We start from the raw sequence: 23,379 nt of genomic DNA, 5'->3' as shown, positions 1-23,379 counted from the left end.
TACATCTTGGCGCTTCCAAAGTTTGTAGCTACTTTAACCACAATGCTAATGCTAAAGTCAAACTTGCTACCAAGATTCTCACAGTTGTGGGACTTGTTAGCTTTTGGCTCCAGGGTGAAATGTTTGCATGCGACTTAGACTATATTATAAGACGTAATGACTTCAAAAGTGTTTATTTTTAAATGGACTACAAACCAAATGACGGCAAAGTTGTTAGTAACTTGTTATGGAGGGTGAGAAAACAGATTAGCAGGTCAGAAATAATTAACATCTAAGTTGGAAAGTAACCTCTGTACGTCACCGTACAGCAGAATAGCTGCAACATGAGTATTTAGGTTGTACAAACTGAGTGAAGTTGTTTAAAAAAAAGTTAAGTGAATGAAGTGAGCGAATGTTTTTTTTTTTTTGGGAGGGGGGGGTTTCTTTCTCAAAGTGTGACTCATACTTTAATCCCAAAAGTAAATTCCACTCGTTAGGCTGATGTGTGATGCCAGTGAGTAGATCCGTGCTGCGAAATCCTCTTTTCCTGACGCCTCTAATGGGTCGTATGAGCTGAGAAAGAAGCAGAAATCCAGCCAGGCCTGAGAACCAAAACAGTTCAGAAGGTTCATGCAGACGGCAGTTTAATGAAGCCTTCGGCGTTTATGTATGCCGGGAATGGAAGGCGTCATAATTTTTTAGCCCCGTTTTTGCTAACAAGACTGCAGTGCTAATGCTAAGCTGAAACCTATTGAAGATCATGACTCGTGGTGTTTAGGAGAGCGTGGGGAGTCTGTCCAACGCAGGCATTTAGCACAGCCTGCTCATGCAACCATCTATTGGCTCTCATCACCATTAATTGTTAGGAGTGTATGAAACTTAATGGTTGGTTCATGGCTTTAACATGTGTACCATGCAAACAGGGGATGATATCTGATCACCATGGCTTCTCCAGCTGTCTGCTTAGTCCTCAGATCACAGCTCAACACGTTTTTTTTCACACTGGCTCTTTGTTATTGCAGCTGATAAAAACGATATATGTATTTCTGTCTGGAGAAGTCTGCTAAAATATGGAGATCCTTTTCATTCAAAATGAAATAAGTCCTGTTTTTAATAAACTATTGAATATTTAACACAATGAATCCATTTTCCTATGAAATGAAACAAATAAATATTTAGAAAATAAAATTTGACAGTCTTTATCTCTCATTTGTTTAATTTATTTCAAGATGTATTTATTTATATTGACATTTATTGATTTCACTGTCGTTTCATTTCATAATGGTTTTTTTTGGTGACTTTAATTTTGTAAAGCTACTTTATGCGTTTAATGGGCTTTTAATATTAAAAAAAGATTTGCACAGAAACATAAAGATAGAACCCTAAATAGCGTATTGAGATTGGAGTTTATTTTGGGGGTGAGTTTCACTTTAACCAGACTGTTTTTGTTACTACCGTCACTTTAAAGCAGCCGATGTGTTAAAATGTCTTTAGAGTACAATTAATAAGGATATGAAGAGTGGAGGAGTCTTTTTAGACTTCAGTGCATGTCTTTTGTTTAAAATGTAAAATCATTGTGATCCTCAAAAAATTGAGAAAGTAACGATGGACACCTTCATATGAAAGGAGCATGTAGTGAACTGATAAAATTAGCATTGATTTAGAAGAAATTGGCTCAGATATTTTGTAACTTGCAATGTGAAAAAGTGTAGCTCCTCCTGCCTTCTCTCAGTGCTAACTAGAAACAACCAATCAGAGCCAGGAGGCGGGTCTTACAGCTGTCATCACCACCCTTGTTCTGGGCCACGCTACAACTCCCCTCCCCCCCATCAGCAAAGCCTGCTATGAATGCTAATGCTAGTCTGCACAACTGCTGATGACAACGGCCAAACAGTTTTCCTGTAACGGTCAGTCGTCTCTCTGCCATTATCACATTTAGTAGCGTGACCATGAGGTTGACAGACAGCGCCAAGACCCGCCTCCTCCTCTCTGTGCAATCAACCTGTCAGGTTGATTGCACAGAGAAAAGGAGACAATTTTTCCATTTCCTCTGCCAAATTACAGTCTCTCTTGGTAATTTGGTCAACAGAAACATTATCCAGTTAATTTTTATGTCGTGGTAAGTAACTCTAACTCATGCAACTGTGTTTATTTTTGACATTTCTTGCCTCAAGTTCACTTGGCACATTTGACATCACCGCAGAGCGCCGTTCACTGAAAACATCCCAGAGGCACTCGGTGTTCACAGCCCAGCAGCCGCTCCCATCACATCATGCAGTCCCCTCGGTTTAGTTCACACCCAAACGCAGCAACGGATTGGCGAAGAAGTCGAGAGGAAAATTTTCCAAAATTCTGCTTTACCAGTTGGCGATGAACACAAATATGAATTTTCACGCAAAGGTGTTTTTGTGTGGCGCTTCGCTAATTTACCAGTTATTCAGTTCCCAACGCAAACCAACACTTTTTAGTGTTCCTGCTGTCGAGTCTAAAAAAAATAATAAAGAATGTGAGCAGCCTGGGCATGCAGAGGACCCACAACCCCTGAAGCATTACGGCAGACAACACAAGACTCGCATAAAGGCCAGGAGTTGTAACACAAGGTTACCGAGTCTCCAGTCGGCCTCAGAACTGCCATGCAGGCATGTAGCTCCACTTTGTTGTACACTACAAGGGGATGAGGGGTTATTGTGCTGAAGGACATCAAAGTGTTCGCACATCCTGAAATGCCACAGTTGCAGATGGCTCTGCGATAATATTGAGCGCAACCTTGCACATCCGTTTGTTCAATCTATATTGGAATCTTGCTAAGATATTTGAAGGCGATACCGAAGTGCAGGTATGTGTGGGTTTCCTCTGGCTCACGCCTACAGAGCAGCAATCACAGAAGCTCACTAAAAGAAACATGAGACAGTCATGGAGGAGATGAACACCAGCTTCTGAAACGTTGCATCTGGTCCTGTGCAAAGTAAAAAGTTACTTCACTTCCTGTTTGGGTGGCTTGTATGGAGGTTTCACCCACGAGTGTTTCGTTGCACACACACCCTTTATACCTGAAACTGACTCTCAGGTGGGCTGGAAAACTGATTAAAAACGTAGATGAACACTTATTCAAAATGTAAAAACATATTTAAATTTCCTGAAGATATTGGTATTTCTGGCACAAAAATCTCAATAAAAAAATCCCCTGCTGCTTTGCTGTTTCGAAGCTTAAATTAAGGACTGTAAAGGTACTGTAAAAATCCTAATACTGTGTACAAGCATAAAAATTACCATGTTCACTCCTCAGGTTGCATGTTTTTCATATTTCATGGCAGCCATTTTCCAAGACGGCCACTGTTTTTTTTTTAACCAGTTACTGACACAACTTGTAACCCACTTTTACGTTTGCATCTTTTATCATTCTATTCATACAACTTTAAAGTAATATGTCGCAAAATCACAGGACTTTGCTGTTTGAGAGTTTCATGCCAGTTGTAACATGGAAGGAGATGAAGATGGGTGGCAGACTGAGAGCCACTAGTCTTAATATTTAGTGTTAGCTTCTGCTGATTTATGTGTTCAGCATTAGCAGAGCTAAGATTCTTGTTTAGATATTTAGTGGTTAATGAACCTCACTTTTTGGTTAGCTGTGGCGATAATTAGCCATTTTTCATTACAACCATGGCAACCGTTTTGAAAATCTCCACCAGAAAAAGGAAACACAATATCAAGAAAATAGACTGGTTTACCACCAAATGCATTCATCTAATTTTCTATGATAACTAAAGAGGTCATCATCCATCCATCCATTTTCTGTTCACTCTTGTCCCTGATGGGGTCGGGAGGGTTGTTGGTTCCGATCTCCAGTTATGTTCTGGTCGAGAGGCGGGTTCACCCTGTACAGGTTGCCAGTCTGTCGCAGGGCAACACAGAGACACACAACCATTCACACACACACTCACACCTAGGGAGAATTTAGAGAGACCAATTAACTTGACAGTCATGTTTTTTTGGACTATGGAAGGAACCTGGAGAACCCGGAGAGAACCCACCATGCACAGGGAGAACATGCAAACCCCATGCAGAAAGACCCCGGGCCGGGAATCGAACCCAGGACCTTCTTGCTGCAAGGCAGCAGCTCTACCAACTGCGCCACTGTGCAGCTAGTGGTCATCTTGAAAAATCAAAAAATGATCATTATGTGTGATTATTGTGGGTCCAATTATGTATGATTTGACACCAAAGGTGTTAATTTGTGATAAATATTGGCAGTTCTAGTGCAACAATAAGCTTTTCTTGTTGACCATGGTGGCCATCTTGAATTTTTCAGTGGATAGCATTTATTTTATATATTTCTTTTTTTTTCAAACAAAGCGTACCTCTGAGAACATCTGTCTGCAGTAGTTACTATTTTCACATGGCACTAGTTTCAGTTGAAACATTGTTTAGGTTAAAACATGTTTCCCAACTTGTGTGCTTAAAGGTTTTTTTAAAGCATCATCTGTATGCGTTTCAATTAAATCTGAGACATTCTTGGAGGCTTACCTGACTTCACTCACTTTATCCAAGATCAACAAGACGGGATGCAGAGGTTAAAGCCACCCAACAGCTTTTAAAAGTTATGTTTACCTCAACTGAACACGGCGACCGGAGCTTCGGCGAACCTGAGAACGGGTTCAACAGATGAGGTCAGCGCCTCATTGTCCTGTTGCAATGCAGGAAGTGAACAAGATTCCAGGGGAAGTGTTGCACTTTTACCCTTCACAAGTCTCATGACATTCTCAGGAAGCATCCATTGCACAGCGTTAGGGTTACAACAGATAGCAAGTGAGCCGCAGAGAGTGCAAAGTTTAGCTTGTCCCTCATATCTCGACTCCCAACAGCATCTGTGTACACTTTAGCTGATCCATTATTGGCATCGATGTCGGAAACTTTCTGCTTCTGAGATCTTTTTGAGCCGACTTTTGCTTTGAACTGGAGGGTTTTTGTTGTTGTTGTTGTTTAGAAATAAAGCTGTTGTGTTTCCAGAGAATGTTTTTAGGGAAATAAAAGTTTTTATGAAGAAAGATGTTGATTGAGGTTTTGGTAGATGAATGGGTTTTTGGAAAACCAACAGCTGGAATAGGAAGGATCAATGTCACATGGTTTGCTTGTCGATTGAAGTAGTCATGCAGACCCAGCACAAACAATGACGAACACAACTTTGACTTAGTTTATCAGCCTTAATCAAACAACCTGGAGTGCAACAAAAAGCACAGAACAGATTGAAGTACTTGCTACATAAATGAGTCTAGGTCTCCCTGTCATGACGTAATTTTGTCATGTTACACCTACAATGTATTTTATTGGGATTTGTTGTCATTTTCACATTTTTTGAGTCAGTACCTTGATTTACACCATACCACTACTAACTGTTTGTTGAAGGTGATTGTCCTTCTGGGAAGTCTCAAGTCTTCTGCAGCCTTTATCAGATTACCTTCCATGACTGCCCGTTTATTTCACTCCATCTTCCCATCAACTACTTCCACAAGTTTGCTGTGTCTCCTAAATGGATTTTGTCAAACTGCAAATGGGACGACTTATGGTTTTCTTTCAGAAGTAGCATTTTTTCTTTCACTGCCTTGATTGGGCCGACGAGGTCCAGCTGTTGGTGTGAAAGACAACAAGGACGGAGAATCAATGAGACTACTGAGACAGGAAGCACAGTGAGGTGGGGATTTGTTTTTGGAAGACAGTCACCTTCAGCTAACCCACCTTTTTAATAGATAAGCTAAACTGAAAGTATGTTAATGTGCTGACTGCCCAAGGAGGGATGAACTGAGCCGTTGGGCTTACAGGAGAGAAGCAGCTCAAAGAAAATGGAAGTCCAGCTGACCATGCCATTGTTTCACAACCCTGCTGAAACCAAACCATTGTTTCCTTGCCTATTTCCATACAAGAGTTTTGGCATCATTCTTTTTTCCATTAGTCCGTAACGATCTCTCGTGTCCCATTTGACCTGCTGCCGCCCAGTTGTTCTCACATTCAGTTGACCTTTCACAAAAAGTACTAAATAAAATGCATTCATAGCTGCAACAATAATAGGACAGTATGTGGAGAAACACATTAATATGGTTGGCTACAGTCATTCTGCGACTCCATGTAGGTCAGATTGACCTGTGCATATCCTTTGTGGGTCAGTCAATACCGATTGGCTTTCCACTCATTCACGTTACTAAAGATATTGAAAACACTGACCTGCACCATGTGTAACATGAACTGTTGTGTGTATTTCGCGGCGCTCAGCCACGTGAACATACAGACTAGACAGCAGCAGTAGTGGGGAAATGAATCCAGGGAAACAATGAGACTGATATTGCTCTCTGGGGGTTTTTCACACTTAATTGTCGGAAATCATTTTACAGTTTTCAGCTGGTGGAGTTCATTGTCACACTGCACTGTGTCAAAGGAACTAAACCGTTTGAAAAACATGCTTACCCCCCCTCACCTGTGGTGGCGCTGGATCAAGATCTACTGAATTGGAAATGAAACAAAAAACCTCAGAGTGCAACATGTGTGCAACTTCCTTGTTCACAAAATGTAAACAAAAATGGAACGCTGTCAGACAGTATGGATTTCTCTTTTGTCTTCAGCATAAGACCAGGAGTAATTTCTCCTGCTAGCGCTAAACCAGCAGGAGAAATTGTTTGGTTGTATTTACCCAGAATTCTCTGCACGATGGTTCGCTTCCTGCTTTTAGAGCGGTTTCGGGTCCGCTTGGCATTCACACATGCATTCAGACCGCACCAGTTTTAAAGTCCCTCCACTGGCTCCCTGTCGCTCAAAGAATAGACTTTAAAATACTGTTAGTTTATAAATCACTGAATGGTTTAGCACCACAATACATTAAAGATCTGCTGCTGTTGTATCAACCTTCCAGAACTCTTAGGTCTTCTGGTTCTGGTTCTGGTTCTGGTTCTGCTCTGCATCCCCAGAACCAGAACCAAACGAGGAGATGCTAAACGGCATTTAGCATCTATGCACCACAAATCTGGAACAAACTTCCAGAAAACTGTAAAACAGCTGAAACACTGACTTCCTTTAAATCTCAACTAAAAACCCACTTGTTTAGAGTTGTATTCGAAACGTAATCAATTGCAAATTTATTGACTGAATCTGACTTGATATTGTTTTTAATGTTGATTCTATGTTGCATTGTGTTTTTGTGTTTGATTTGATGTAAAGCACTTTGAAATGCCTTGCTGCTGAAATGTGCTATACAAATAAAGTTTGATTGATTGACTAGACTTCACTTCAACCAGACTGAGGCCGAGGTTTTTAGATGAAACAGAGTTAACTTTTTTTGGTCCGCATCAGACTTTGATCGTTCGTTCTCACCTCCCCAAGCAACCCGGACTTTCTAGACAAACTAGATCTACGTTTAAGTGGCCTGAGCAGAGCTGGTTTGAATGTACACCTGGCCTCATCTGCTGTTCTCTTGAAGACCTGACTCCCAATATTCCTCAGACTTTTATTTTTATGTCCTTGAGGAAAGCTTTGGATAATGCTTAAGGGAAATACTTTTTCTATTTGACTTCAATGCACTATTCTTCAAACTGTCTGAGATGCATGTTCCTCAGCTGCATCACATGAATTCAACATCTGCTGACTTATGCTCTGCAACTTCAGTGCGGTCAAACACACAACCGAAGCAGTGTGTGAATGAAAATTATTCCGACTGCATGCACAACAAAATGTACTGGTGTGGTTGTTGAGTGATGTCATCACGCTTTAATTCTCCGACGGATCGCAGCAACACAAAATCAACTTTGTCCTAGCCTGGCACCTCCCAGAAAGTTGGTGTGAAAAGGAAGCATGACGCATATTAGAGCGTGACTCAAACACGACCCACCTCAAGGACTTGGCCGCTGGTGTTTCGTATGTATATAATCAGATTGACTCGTTCCTCCGCTGAATAAAATCACCATTCAGACTTTGTTAGACTGATTGTTTGTCAAGATCCTCTTGCTCAGGTTTACGGTGACGGCTGAAAAAACTCCAGGCCGCCTTCGTTGGAGAACAGAGGTGTATTGAGAATCTGAAAGCGGGCCAGTTTCTTTTCTTTTCCTTTTGGACATATGTCTGGGATTTTATTCAGTTACAGACTATTTTCCTTTCACATTAAGTCAACACTGATGGAGAGCAGTGGCTGGAAAACGTACTCACCTGTTAACGCGGCTCGAGCGTAAGATGCTGTGTAGCACACACGCTCACGCGGCGTTTGTTTCTTTTCGCAGCTCAGTTGAGACTTATGGAAGGTCGTCGTTCCTTTGGCCACATGACGTGTGAAAAGTGGCAGAAAATCAAAGCGGTTTCTCTGCTGTGGGTAGTGGTTCCTTCAGGCAACTGGGCCGATACTGGCAGTTACGTATCGCTGGGCCTATAGAGACTAAGAAATTTATGGAGCTCCACGTTTGGCCAAAAACAACAGAGGAAACTTTTGCTCAAGGGCCCCAAACGCAGGTGGGGGCAGAGAAAGGTGGTCCAAGCGCTTGATTGCTTCGAGAAAGCATTCAATGTGAAAAGTATTCATATATGTATATAGTTGGTGCTTTATTCTTAATGTCCTATTATTTCTTCTTCTTTTCCTTTTGGCTTTTTCCCTGTAGGGGTCGCCACAGCGAGTCATCTGTCTAATATTGTTTCTCCACCTTTTTATTACACACTGTAAAGTTTTATCTAGCATCTGAAATCACCTCCCCATTCCCTCCCTCCTCATTTCCTGTCTAATCCACTGCAAATAAAGTCCAAGAAGGCCAGAAAACCTCTAAAGACGATTGAGTCTCTCCTTTCAATTGTTGCCACATGCATGCTTGCTCTCAATTTGGATCGCTTGCGTCTCCACTCTGCTCCGTCACGAAATGGACTCGCCAGTAAATTTGCAGTCGTTATAGTCAATGAGAGCGTTTAAAGTTTAAACCGTCACCGCAGCACCTCAACACGTCAGGTCTGCTTTTGCCGGGCGCCAGAGCAAAGATCATATTTCAGCAACTGCAAAATGAACAAGAAATACATTTTCTCCAAAATCTTGATTATATTAATTAGGATACAGTTTTACATACATGCATACTGTAAAAGTTTTTTTATGTATAGCTATATAGAAACAAATAATGCAAATAAAACATGGATTTATTTTCTGAAACCAAAGTGGACTCATTATGCAGAGTTGACATTTTGCACATTTTTTGTACTTTCATTTGGATTTCCAAAACATCTCCAGTGCTTAAAAGAACCACCCAGCCATTGTTTTGCCAATAAGTTAATGTTTTTTGGTGTCTAGAAAATGAGCCATTACAAAAAGGTTCTGATGTAGTCACATTTGACAGGCACTGCGCCGTAACCTGGCAACCCTAACTCCGTCAGCTGGCGCAAGCTAAGACCTTACGTGTTTAGTCACTGTATAATGGTAAATCCATTCTACAGTTTTACAGTACTTTGTTTTTGACTTACCATTCAGAAACCACTTTCTGCATTCTCGTTGTCTGTGGAGGAGACTCCTCTTCTGCTTTTCAGAGATGTACTGTTGGGTAGTTGTGCATCTGTTTGCAGCCATTCTCATGGCTCAACTCAACCAGTGCAAGAGTTGAGTTGTTGGGACGTGGCCAACAGCAGCTTATTTAGGTTTAAAGTGAGAAGATTTTAAATCTTCTCACTAAAATGGCTGACCAGACTCAAATCCCATTATCAAAGAATGATTTTTGTATACAATATAATGAACATGTTTTGTATAGACCTATACTTTTCTGTACAAGAAACCGTAATGGGTCACCTTAATGTTGCACTGAACACTCCTTTCCTGAGCTGAGACGTGTGCTGGTGTTATCATGCTGTCGGGATGCTCTTCTCATCCAGGGACAGGGGAGCTGTTCAGGACTGACGGAGAGATAAAAACACAAAATAACACAATATAGATACCGGACCTCCCTTTTCAGAGTTTATTTGTAAAAAGCTCCTCCATCATTTTCCTTCCTGTTCACATTTAGACTTGGTCTAATACTTTAAGTTTGTGATTGTGAAGTGAGAACATGCAGGGGGGAGTTGAAGGGGGCACGAACATGTAAGGCCCTGTAGTGCGCTTGTTGAACTGACTGCACTCAATCAGGACGAGAAGAAAGTTTGTTCTGAACAGACGAGAAGTGTTGAACAAGTTCTCCACTCGTAAAGACTTTTTCTTTCTCTTTGTAATCTAGATGGGACACTTTTCTTTTCTCATTTAAATGCTAATAGCTTTGAGAACACCATTGACGGAGAGAGTGCTGGAAGCGAAGCTTTGCTCCTATCTGTCTGCGGCACAAGGTGAGCACCTGCCTGCTCAATTCAAAATTCAGCTAAATCTTTATTGGAAACCCGAAGCGGTCGCAGCTTTGTTTAAAGGACTTGTGTGCGTTTGTGCCCACGAGCATTTGATTTTGTTTATCGGTGTGTTTGGAAGCGGCAGACTTAAACCTTTCCGGGTTCGGAGTAATTCCTGGCAGTGAGATGGAGTGAAACATAGAACTTTATAGCCAACAGATTATTATTATTTTTTAATTTTTTGTGTCTTGCAAAATTGCCAGAACATTTTTACTGATTTTATCTAATGAGGATGTACATGTGGAATATTAGAGAGCAATAAGGAATTCAAATATAGTTTAACTTGATTTTTTAAAAATATTTCTGGGTTTTTATATCCGTTTCCAAATGGATCTGACAGATTTATTATCACAGTTCAAATTAACTAAAGTTTATAACCCTTTAAAAGTGGTAAAAATAACAGGTTAGTATAAAACTATTATTTATTCTATATTTATATTGTTAGAAATAGATTTGTAATAATGTTGTATTCAGAATTCAGATCCCACTGAAACAGACTGTGGACTGAATTGTAAATTTTCATGTAATTGTTTAAAGGACTTTATTTACTTTCTCTATTCAGTTTCCTAATTATACATGGCAGTGTCTTTAAGTGAATGCTAACATTTCCTTCCATCTTTGCTAAATAATGTTCACAAGAAAGAATTCAGTTTTCCTTTCGAGCCAAAGTTGACGTATGATTTGTAGCATCTGAAGTGCCTGTTTCAGCTTTTCAACCACAGAGCTGGAAGCTTCAAATCAGATGCTAACTTCAGTGTTTGCCACCTAAAACAGATTGTTTGTAGCCAAATACAAGATACTGTCCTGAATGTGTATTTGACAGCATTTCCTCTGTAAATGACCCAAAGAGAAACATTGACAGGTGAAAAAATTAAGAATTGTTTTCAAAAAGCAGATCACTAGATCACAATACTATTTATGCATATGTTCTTTAGATGCCAGAAATGACAGTATTATACCTCAATAGTTAAGCATTTTAAACCTGATTCATCCTTTCCTCAAAGCATATTTTTTTATCTTGTCAAACAGGATTTCTGACACTTCATTGAAATTCAATGTTGATGGCAAAAATCTAAAGCGTGTAACGTCTGAACACTCCTTGTGTGCGGCAACACATCCGTGCACTTGATGGGGTCTAAAAAGAGGTGAGAAAAGCAGGTAAAGAGTTGTGAAATGAGCATAACGGGGTGCGAGTTCATCACTTCGTCTTGAACCGAGAAAGAATCTCGGCTTACGTTTCACGGTTCAGTGCGACGCGGCAGCCATGAAGCACGGAGTACGGCCTCGTCTCTCTGCAACAACTGCAACTGGGACTGTGTTTGCAGGTGATCTCTTGAACTGTATAAGAATCCCAAATGCAGATTCAACACCTGGCATTCATTCACGCCCTGCAGGCAGAGCCAGAAGATAGCAAAGTTCACACTTCAGCTGGAATGCAGGCTCGTTTTGCAGAATGTTACAAGTTCATACACCACTTGGATAGATGTCGGTGACGGCGTGGGATCATGCACTCGCAAGATTTTATTGGAGATAATGGTTCCGGCTCACTAAAAAACAAGAGATCCACCTCTAATATAACATGTCTTTAGATTCCCATCAAGCAGAAGAGTGTTTAAATAGAAATGCGCTCTTGGCTGGTAGCAAAATATTTAGTTATTTTAGGAAAACTGCGCAGGAGAAAGTACAAAGCTGTGAAAATCTATTCACTGCCTCACAGATTTTGTTTTATGTTTAGATTATCATACAACTTTTAGCATCAAATATAACGTCATTCAATTTAACATATGATTTTCAAATGACCTTATTTAGAAGAAAAATGTATCTAAATCAAAATGGCCTCCTTGTTAAATCATCAATTGATTAGATACGCCGTCTTTTATAATATTATAGAATAACAGAATAATTTATGGGTAGCGTGATCTCTGAAAAGCGTATCTGAAAAGAAATATAGTAATACGCACCTTTACTTTCTTTCAAATTTCTTTCTCTGAATCTTGCATCTGGTCCCATAGAAATTAATACTATTTTCTTTGACTCCCCCTAGTGGTCTGGAGTACTTCCGTTTTCAACACTTTTTGTTTGCTGCATTTCATTCGGAGGTGTCTTCTTTTTTGTTAGCATTTTATTTTTTTTTTGTTTGCCGCATTTAATTTGTGCGCATCTTTTTTTTGTTTGCATGTTTTCTCTTTTGCTGCGCATTTGCACCTGTCGGCCACCGTAGTTTCTTAATTAGTATTATGAAAAGTAATTTCAAATAATGCATTGAGATTGTATTTGCCTTGCTCCTGGCCAAATAAAATCAGAAGATATGAAGCGGCATTTATGATAGACAAATGTAGAAATTATTGAATAAAAGTGAGAATAAGCATTCTAAAATACCTTGATTTTCCAATTTCAACAAAGTCCAATTTCTTTTAAGTCATAGAAAAGATCTCCAAAGCGACACAGAGAATCTGCTGTATCCTCATTGAATAGAAAGATGACCGCTTGAAATCAAGTTGAATCTATTCAACCTCTGCCAAGTCCCTTTGTGCTGAATCAGGCTGCAGAGGGCTGTACACGTCTGGAGGAAAAGTGAAACCTGGCAGCTCCTTTTGACCTCAGTGAGCCGACAGCCAAACACATCACCAACTTTCCCTCCACTTCTCCCTGACGGGCTTAATGGTGTTTCGCCACCAAGACTCCAGAATGAATGAAAGGCAGATAATGTAGGTGCAAAGGGAAATTGAATGGAAAATGATTAAAATTGAGGGGAAATGTTTAATTTTCTCAATGAGCTTTAGAAATTCTGCCTGGGCCCCAACTCTGACTCTCAAGCATCCAATCAGTGTTTGAATAGCTGAACAAATTAGGAATTTTCATGTCATTTCCTGCGTGCCATCAAACGAATGATGTTTCTGCTCCAATTTTTCCCAAATCACCGGGGTACAAATAAGATAAGAGTTTTAATTTGTGATAACTCTGACCTAACAGTTGTTGCATTGTCTGCACTCCAAGTCATTAAACTAAACCTGACAAGTCAAACATTCAATAGAAAGAGAAGTCGATGTAATGCTGCGCAGACCTTGTTATGCATGAAACTCTTAGGTTAATGGAAGTTCTTTTTATCTTTTTTAATACACACCTTTTTGAAAGTCTAATTAATGCACTGCCACTCACTTGGTGGGGTTGGTGGGTGGGGGGAACCGTGCCAGCACCACTTAGGCCTGTTCTTGTAGAAATATGTTCAATCCTCACCTTGAGTGTGGGTGGCAGATGGTAATGCATTGGTTGTCACGGAAATAGACGGTGAAAATACAGGCGAGTGATTTAAAGTAAACGGCTCTCCTGTCAAAGACAATAGCAGCGGGAGGAAGGAGAACTAACAGAAAATTAATGAGTCCAATAACTACTGTAACATGTCGGTGTTTTTATTCTCATCAGCATGGTGCGTAGTTGTGAAGTGAAAGATAAAGAACACTTGATACTACAGCATGTAACACGTTCATATTTTAAGCTAGCCAAGCACCGAATGTACCCAGAAGTAATGTAATATTAAATAAAAACAATTCATATTTTTATAACTAAAATAGTTAAGAAGTCATTTTTCAAAAGCATTAAAAAATAAAATTGGGAGATTTTATTGTAAATACTCTGAAAGTACAGCACTTCTAATTTAAGGTAACAAAGCGAGAATCTCACGCCAGCCCACACCTTGGGGTGGCATGAGCCAGTATTCATTTATTTAGCTTTCGTCGATGTGAGATAGACGTGAGGATCAACATGATTGGATCCCTCAGGTGGAGATGACTTTGACTTCTTCTCTGTTGCTCTCTGCTCGCACGCGCTGCTCTAAAGCCTGCGGCGGTGAATCGTGTAGCTCCCCCGGCAGACCGAGACCGAGGGGCGGCTCGGTACGCTCCAGCCCGCCCCGTGGGTGTGTTCACAGGCAAATGGGCCTCCGCATCCACCTGCTAGCGCCCTGCCTCTCCCCCACAGTCACACAGGAGCTTCCAACTTTCCAGCGCGCCACGCACAGCGCGCTGTCGGACCTTATCTCTCACCGCGGGGACTTTTTCTTTTACCTTTTCTGCTCGTTTTTTTTTTTTTCTTTTCCACTTCTCCCACGAGATGTTGGCTGCGCTCGTGCGAGGAGAGCATGTATTCGCCTCGCGCTCTCGGACAATGATGAATTAGAGAAACATTTTATGTTCTCTCTCCCTGACTGCTCACTGACAACTCCGGGGCCAACACGCGCGCGCTCTGCGCAGGTACTCAGACGGCCCCGCCACCGCACCCCTGAACGCAACACTGGCCGCTGAAGAGCCGCGCAGGGATTTTCTATTATTATTGATTTCAGCTTAGAGAGAGAGAGAGAGAGAGTGTGTGATCGATCTGTTGGGATTGGCTTTTCCAGTGGCTTGCAGGGTTGGATCTGAACTTGTATTACGGAAAGCTGTGAGGTAAGACTGATTTTACTTCTATTCACTTATTGTTGTAATTATTCTCTTTTGGTATGGATTATATATAATATTAAATAAAAATCAATAAATGCGTATGAAACACCGACTTGATTAAAAAATATATATGTCATGTTTTCCAATATGTCATAATCTCATTCCATTCAAAAAAAATAAATAAATAAGAGTAAGGATTCTGATCAATTTCTGAATGGATTCCCACAAGATAATTTGAGAGTATTTGTTGAATGCCTCTGCATTCTATTGTGCTAATACCACACCAGACTGTTTACAGTTCTGCCTCCCATGTGTGGCCAAGGCTGCCAGTCTGTCACACTCTGATTTCAGTCTACAGCGCTTATTTCTCAGGAACACTGAAACATCCCGCCTGGTTTTCTCTGTGTTTTTCTTATTTTAGTTGCAAGTGAAGTGCTGTGAATTGTCTCTAAAATTGGAAGCAACTCTACCCACCGAGCATTAACCAACCAATATCTTATTTGTCTCAAAATATCTTAAACAGGCAAAATGAAACAATATGAAACGTTGATGTGACAAATGTGGTATTTAATGTGCTTTGTAAATTTGATTGTATATTTTCTGAATGCATGGTACTTTCTGAGGGAGGAGGCACGTTTAGTTTAGTGATATGATGTACAAGTGCACCAATGAGCCTTTTACTGGCTGATGCCGATTTCTGATTTACTTCAGGTCTGACCTGCTGATTTCATTGTTTTTTTCTTAGGACTATAATAAAGATACTGAGATTTAGAGGTGATAGTCTTAGAGAACTGCTCCACAGAGCAGATGTTATGTCGTTCCTGTAAATGTTCAAAAATTTTTTCGATTAATATCAAAAAAGTGTATTAAAAACTATATGGTTGTAGATGTGTTTAGAAACAGGAAATTGTGTGAGTTCTTAGTTTTGATGGATTTAAGAAACAAAACAGAAATCCTAATTTTCAGTGTTTGCCCTGCCCACCGGAGTCGATACGGAAACAAAATTGGTCGATACCAATCTCTGGTGGATCTCCAGTAAAATGCAAGAGTGTGTGTCCTTTACACAGTCCACGGTGTCGTTTCGGGGCGCAGCGCCCCGTTTGATGTTGTGTGCTTGTGCGAATAAGGACTTGGCCTCTGTCTCCGAATAAACAGCTGGACGGTTAACAAATTATCTGTAAACAGTTGAGGTTTAAACAGCTGCAGCATGCTCATAAATCGACCCACGTCTCTGAGGCCCACGCAGATCTGCCGGGGTCTATGAAAGTGGGTCCAAACACTGGAGACTGGATGAACCCAATTAGCCCTAACCCTCAAAAAGTTTAATCAAGGACAGGAATGGAGACTTTTTGTTGATCTATGAGTTATGAATCAGCAATCATCCCTCGTGTCCATTAGTCATTCCCTGAAGATTAATTGATGCTCCCTTCTGAGTTGTTTTCAAGACTGTTGAGGCGCGCCGGTCAGTTCTTTCATCATTTATAACCCAGCTATCCAGTTCTTTCTGCAACAAGTAATATTTATTGTCTTGATTGCACCAATCAGAACATTTCAGAACAAAAATTCCATCTTTCTAGTAATCTCAGTTGTAACCTGGCATTAGGTAAACCTGTAATCACAGGGCAGGAGCGGCAGCACACGTGTGCTGTCATGAGGCAGGAATGCGTTCTGGACGGAGCGGGGAGGAGAAGGCTTCTCCCAGGAGAGTCGGCGCGCTCTCTCTCCACTGGTTTGACACACTCTGGGAAACAAACATAATTTTCTCCCAAATGGAAGTGCATGCACATTGCTAAAAGCTTGGCCCCTCTTTGTCAGGGCTCATCAGTTTTTATGGTGCCTCCAAGAAAATCTGGGCGTCATTCCTGCACCTCAGCTCTCTCGCTCTCTTTCTGCCGCCCAAAGCAACAGTCGATGGGGCCCCTGGGAGCCGCTGGTTTGACACATCGCATAAATTGATAAACAAAACCAGACTTTCTGTGGGAGATTTTATGGAGCACTTGGTTGCGCTGTGCCAGCATCTCCGCTTCTCACATGTTTGTGTTTGTCTTTGCAGATTTAAAGAGAGAGCGTGCCATTGGAGGTTTGTCCACCATGAGGCTGGATACTATGTGGACGGTGCTCGTCCTCCTGGTGCTGTCCAGCTTGACTTCGGGGAATCAAATCAGCAGTAACGAAGTAGTTGCCGCACCCAGAGTCTTTATCTCCTTCAAAGGTAGGAATACAATCTTCTTCTTTCTCTGTCCTCAACTTTGCTTCCTTCGGGTATGTCTGATAAAAGTATTTACACCCCTTAGTTCTTGTATCTTGCTACCTTACAACCACAAAATAATGCACTCATAAAATAAAAACCAATAAATATTTTTGAAGTGGAAGTAAATGCAAGGTTTGTGATCTTTCAGCTTCTGACAGGTTTTCCCTACAGTGTGATTCTGCTCACATCAGGTTTCAAGTTTGTGCATTGTTTTTCTGCAAAAGAACCTCCATTTCCCTTCTTCTTTTGCTTTCTTTCAACACGATGGTCTTGTACCATCACCAAGGTTCACATGATAGTTGTACTTCGACAAACCTTCCCACCTGAGTTGTGGATCTCTGCAGCTCCTCCAGGGTTACTGTGCCATTCTTGTTCTGTCTGTGATCAATGCTCTCCTTGCCCAACCTTTCACTGCAGAGGAACAGGTGTACTTTTGGGTTTAGCAGTTGTACCATACACTTTCCATGTCCACAAGAAGGATTAAAATTGTTCTGTGAGGTGTTTCAAAGCTTGACATATTGTTTTTGTCTTTTTATCTAAACTTGCTTTAAACTATCCTGACCATTGCCTTCTGACGCACTGCCTTCTCATCTACCATCAGTGCTATGTATGGAATTTGTCGCTTTGATCTCGAATTTCTCAAGTTACACTTTATCCTGGCCAGTCGGTAAACAAAAGGAGTTTTTGAACAAGAATTTCTGAGTTGCTTTAGATTTGTAGTCTGCCTACGGTTGTAGTTTGGCAATGGGGAGAAGCCACACAGTCCGTGTTGGTCACGCTTCAAAATGTTGAGCGATTCAAGTTGGAGCAAGAGGAATGTTTAACCAAGATGTCACAGCCCTACTTAAAACTCTGGACTTCTTTCTTTGCATTGAGGGAGGGCTGATTACAGTGCATGCAATTTCCAGCAAGCTTTATAGTGTAGCTTCCTTCGCAATCAAGTTTGCGAATTACATATGTCATGGTCAAGCATTGGCAACTGGAAAAAATCTGATCCAATCATTTGATGCCTCAGTAGAGCCCACGCCTCCAGCAAACAATCATTTCTCTATAGCCGATGGTTCACGCACTCTGGGTGAAGCAACGCTTGGAAGAAGCTAGCTGTAAATTTTGCCACAATTTTCTCAATCGTTGTGAAGAGAACAACCAATACTGGGTTTTATTCAGAGGTACACATGCCAAACTTTTTGTTTTTTTTTCAGAGAAACCGGCTTCAACAAATTTTGCATTCTTTTCCTTTCACTGCATAACTATGCACTGCTTAGTTTGTGTCTCTCGAATAAAATCCCAATTAAATGCATCAAAGTGACGAAATGTGAAAAAGTTCAATGGATTGTGAATATTTTCAAATGTTTGTCAAGCGTTTCCATCTGTTTGCTGCTTGAATGAGTGACGATGCACATTGCCTAACTGCAGAGTTTGTGGCTTCGAGTTGTGATGGGTTTTGCATGGGAATAGCTTGTACAGCCTCGTCGGAGCAACACTGAGCAGACCGCAAACAAATCATTAGATTCCTGTAAGGCCCCCATCGTCACCACCGTCCCCCTCTTACCCAGACCTCAGGCTCTGTAATAACCACCAGATGCTTCCTCTGGCTTATAATCCACAAACAATTAAAATACACAATAACCAAGGAGACACAAAGGCGATTGTGTATGACTCCTTAAGATTGTGAATACTCTCTTTTAGAGAATATTTGTGACGATTGTTATTCTTGTTGTAAGTGCAGCATCCTTGCACAAACCAGTACTTGCACCACCAAGGTTGGAGAGTCAGCAAGGAGCGTGCGGTGACCCGCTGGGTCTTTATGTGTTCCCTCCGTCAGGCTGAGGCAAATGTGTATTTCAGGTGTCGGCATATGTGTGTGTGTGTGCGTTTCAGCAGCAGAGCAGATTAGAAGAGACACGTCGCTGGGGGACGCGTCTCCTCTGGGGTTCCCTGGAGAACCTCTGGGGGTTCGCCGGGATGCCCGGGCGAGGGTTGGCATTACTGAGAGCAAATTGCCGGGATCCGTCGTGCAGAGTGTTGTCCCCAGGACGCCGATCGAGTCTTTGATTAGCATCCAGAGAGAAGGCAGGAGCGCCCTGTTTGCTTTGCTCTCCGTTTCCCAGAGCTCCTTTGGTGTAGCGCAAGTTGACTTAATTAAGTGGACTGGCACAGCTCATTGTTAAAGGCGTTTTCCTGCTTTAATCAAGTGGGATTTAACACTTCAGTGAGCACATGTCCAGAGCGCAGCAGATTTCAAACAAACCAAAAAAAAAAAAAACCCAACCAGATATCATTTCTGCCTAATGCAGTGTTTATCTTACAGAGATGTGTTCGATTGCCCTTTTATTCTTTCATCTTTGAGGCATCTGATTAAAGGAGCTGCAATTTTGGTTGATGTCCGAAATCATTCTGAATATATCTGAAAGCAGCAGACTACAGTGGTGGACTAAAGATCGGGGGGGGGAAAAAAGCTCCACTCTGCTGCTTACCTGTTTGTGTTTGCCTCTCTAGTCAATATGAATTTCACAGTCTACTGCTGCTGCTTCTCTCGGAGGAATACTCCCTTCTCTCCATTCAATAATACGGCTCTCTCTGCCTTAATTGCTTTTTGAGAGGCCCGTGTTGTCCTTAGCTTGGCAAGCTTGCTGCACTTCCCCTGATGCAACTGCGAGGTGTTAAGTTTAGTTTATTTTTTCCTATTTGCTTGAGCTGTTTGGGGAAAAAAAGGCGGTCTGAGGTGGAGCTTTAGTGCAGTACAACATGAAGACGAGCATAGCACTGTTACTTTCTTTGGGTGCCGGCATTTATACAAAAACAGAAGGAAAATGTAGAACAGGAGCTACTGTTAATTTATTAGTGAATAATTAGTACCCAAGTAAACAAATATTGCTTTAGATTGAAGCAAAAAATATAGAATTGATACCTAATTTAACCGTTTGTGCTAATTGCATGGAATATTATAACCTTTTACTGCTCAGCTCATTGTAGGATAATGAGCCAGTCAAACAGGACGTGACGACAATCCGATTACTTTCCTATGAAACTTGCAAGTAAGAAGACAATCAATTGCCCTCCTTCAGACAAGTAGGTAGCAAAATTCATGAAAGTGAAATTTCAGGCTCGTATAAGCTGCTCTGTGGTCATGAGGCGGTTACCAGAATGAAGGTATAGCCAGGTTTGAAAAAGCTCCAGTTCTGAAACCACCAAAATGTTTCCTCATACAATTCCTGGGGTTTAAAGTCCTATTATTGAGATTGCAGATGAAGTTTTGGAGTGACCAATATTGCAGCATTGTCCCTCCCCTTCTTGTTGCTGCACAATGCTGGTCAGCTTGCTGAAAGAGGGCTTCTAAATTTTTTATTTTTTTACAAAAAAAATAAAAAATAAATGAATTTAGCTATTTAGAAATCTTTTAGGTTGAGATAGATGTGGAAATGCATGGTGTGAAAGCCAAATGCGCGGCAGCCATCACTGGTAAAGCAACAGTTGGCGAGCTGTGAGCAGCATGTCCGTTAAGCGGCCATCTGCAGGCTGGCCGCACGTCAGGGCTAATTACGCCGCAAATATCAGCAAAGTGTATATGTGACTTCACAAAGAGCAGGTCAGCTAAGAGGGTGAGTTAGCACTAGAAAGGTAGCATCTCATTCAGATGGTGTTAGTTTTGCATTTCTGCTAAGGTTTATGGATCAAAACAAAACAAAAAAAAAGCAATTTATGTTAAAAAAATGTTTTAATAATAATTGTAAACATGATAGAATATATCAATAGCGGGAGGAAGATACGTGCTTTTAAATGATCCTCACCACTCTTTACATTTTTTTAGAATTAGGTGTTAACATGTAACGTAAGTATTTTTCACTCAAGGTTATTGCACAGAGTTTAGATCAGGCCTAAAAATAGAATAGAATAGAATATAAAAGGGCGACCCGAACCAACTTGAGGCTATTGGCTTTGTGTCTGAGCCCGATCCGACTAATTAAGATTAATAATAGGCCCGAGACTGAAGTAAACCCGACATATTATTTTAAGTGACGTTTCACTGCTTTCGTTTTTAGACCATTATTAAAATAAGCGGTGTAACGTCTAAGCTGCACGCTCCTCTGTTTAGACTTGTGTTAACAAGTAGATGACTTGACGTCGCACATTCTCGTTTCGGTTTCTATGCGCTGGATGTTCTGTACGCTTATTAGACGAACCACAGAAGCTCGACCAATCATCAAGCAAACAGTTTGGCCCAAATCATCCTGAATTTCACTTTGGGTTTGATAAATCGTACTATTAATATAAACTTTATCATGTCCTGAGAATCTCAGACCAGCTGATCCCTAAGGCTGTTTTTGAACCCATTATTATGATTGTTATTATTATTATTATTATTATTAGTATGTTTTTAAGCTCGTATACTAGATCTTGGTAATCGGTTCGTAGGTTTTCAGTCAGTCAAGATTGATTGCTCTGGATAGAAAAGGCAACAGTTGTCATTGTGAAAGTTGCTTGTGCCGCTCAGTGTTGTTCTGAACACATGTTCCAAACTGATTAACTCGGTAGCTGAGGGATAAGGTTAAGAACCGTGACCTCCATCTGGGAAGCCCTCACTTTCCTATTAAAAGCAGGCAAAGTAAATCATGAAGCCTAATTGTTTTTGCTTTAACTGTGCAGGCTTTGTTTTATGACAGGAAAACACCTTTTATTATTTACATAGAACCGCCACCCATAAAAACCCTCAGCGAACACAGGAATCGCAATAAAAATTTGCCTGTTTACGCTCATTTTAATGAGATTGCGTGTTTATAAAGTGTGACAGATGAATCTTGGAACTGGACTTTGTTCAGACTTATCATGTCTTCTGTCCAATAAGCTGAGGGGAGAGAGAACAGGCTTCCTCGGTTTTAAAACCGTCAGGTGAGGAAACCGTGTTTCCAATAAGCAGAGGGAGTGGAGCAAACTCACGGCGAGGTCCGCTGTCGCCAGGGACCCCCCGGCCTCCCGAGAGGCTCATATTAAAGAGAGAAAACCTACCTGGACCCTGCAGAGGGCTAATGAGTTTTTCCCCTTCAAAACGACAGTTTAGACTAGGGCAAACTCGATGACCCTCCATGAAGCTTTGTGCCTTTAAGATCTTTTTTTTTCCTCTTTAAACAAGCCAATTAAATCCGTCCCCAGTGTCGGCCATGATGTGTTTACCGTCGGCATGCTGGGGGCTAAAACAAACACGGGGATTACCCTGTAAGCTCCGGCGCCAACGGATGGCATTACGCTGCTTCCTGTTGGCTTTAACAGGCCTCGGTTTCTGAAAGTGAACCAGTTATCTCACACAGGTAAAATTGATCAGCCCTGTTGTTTTTCTTTGTTCTTGTAAATATTAGTTAGTTAGTTAATTAATTATTATTGAGCTGTGCCCAGTCCTGCAGCTAATACATATCCACAACTTCTGCAAAGTCAAAGTAATGCAGGATCATCAGTTCAATGGTGCTCAAGCGCTTTTCCGCTGCACTCCGTCGTCAAAACGCTGCAGAAGGTGGAAACTGTTTCATTGATCAGAGTAAAAAAATAAATAAGAAAAAAGAGTTTCTAGAGAAAGGGCGAAAAAAATATGCAGTTTTAAAGGCTTTAAAAGTATTTATATCCGTGGAGAAGTTTTCCATTTTATAAAGCGAGTCTCAAACGTCAGTGGATTTTATTGCGACTTCATGAAACAGACCAACACAAAGTAGTGCATAATTGTGCAGTAAAAAGAAAAGTCAGCATTGTTTCTCAAAACAATTTTGGTAATAAAACCCTAAATGTGTGGTGCGTATTTGTTCTCTGCCCTTCGGAATCATTGCTCTTGTAGAACTACATGTCGTTGCTGTTGAGCGTTGCGAGTCTTTTGGGTGAGTGTTCCTACCAGACCAATGTGGTGAACAGTTCTGCTTTTAAAACGGATGAATCTCAAACTGGCTGCAGAGAGTCTGTGAGCAGCAATTTTAGTGTGTCGCAGCAAATTCTCAATTTGACTTTGGTCCATTGTAACACATGGACATGCTTTGATGTAAGCCGGTGGTGTGCAGACTTACTAAATTAATTAAAACTTTTCTTTTTACCTGTGCAACAACTGAGCTTACAATCATTTAATTAAACAAATAAAGTAGTCAGTAGTTTGTTTGGAAAGGACTAATTGAATCATTGCAGATCTGAAGCTTAAATTGATTTTGCATGTTTTCCTTATTAAAAAAAAAAAAAGGCATCCAGTTTGCAAATTGTTTTGGACTCGACTGGAAAAGAAAAATAGGAAAATGATTAGATATAAAAATGATTATTAGAACTGCTTTGGGTCACTCTTTCTTTCAATTAGAAGCAGTGACACTTTGGCGA

General features: G+C 40.9%; 1 protein-coding gene across 8 annotated transcripts in view; it reads left to right on the top strand.

Moving 5' to 3' along the window:
- The window catches only part of LOC122833716 (semaphorin-3F-like), a 159,971-nt gene that overhangs the window by 58,820 nt on the left and 77,772 nt on the right, over window positions 1-23,379 (top strand). For all 8 annotated transcript variants that reach the window (XR_006371043.1, XM_044121524.1, XM_044121525.1 and 5 more), the window contains one exon: window positions 16,840-16,998. Coding sequence is in view for 7 of the 8 variants with exons in the window: in XM_044121524.1 (XP_043977459.1) it covers window positions 16,840-16,998 (159 nt within the window). In the remaining variant the exon portion in view is untranslated. The remainder of the gene's footprint in view (window positions 1-16,839; window positions 16,999-23,379) is intronic.

This window comes from Gambusia affinis, linkage group LG07, assembly GCF_019740435.1.
Source record: "Gambusia affinis linkage group LG07, SWU_Gaff_1.0, whole genome shotgun sequence".
NCBI classification, from domain to species: Eukaryota; Metazoa; Chordata; class Actinopteri; order Cyprinodontiformes; family Poeciliidae; genus Gambusia; species Gambusia affinis.
The sequence above is the reverse complement of the archived record's forward strand: the minus strand, read 5'-3'. Positions and strand labels throughout refer to the sequence as shown.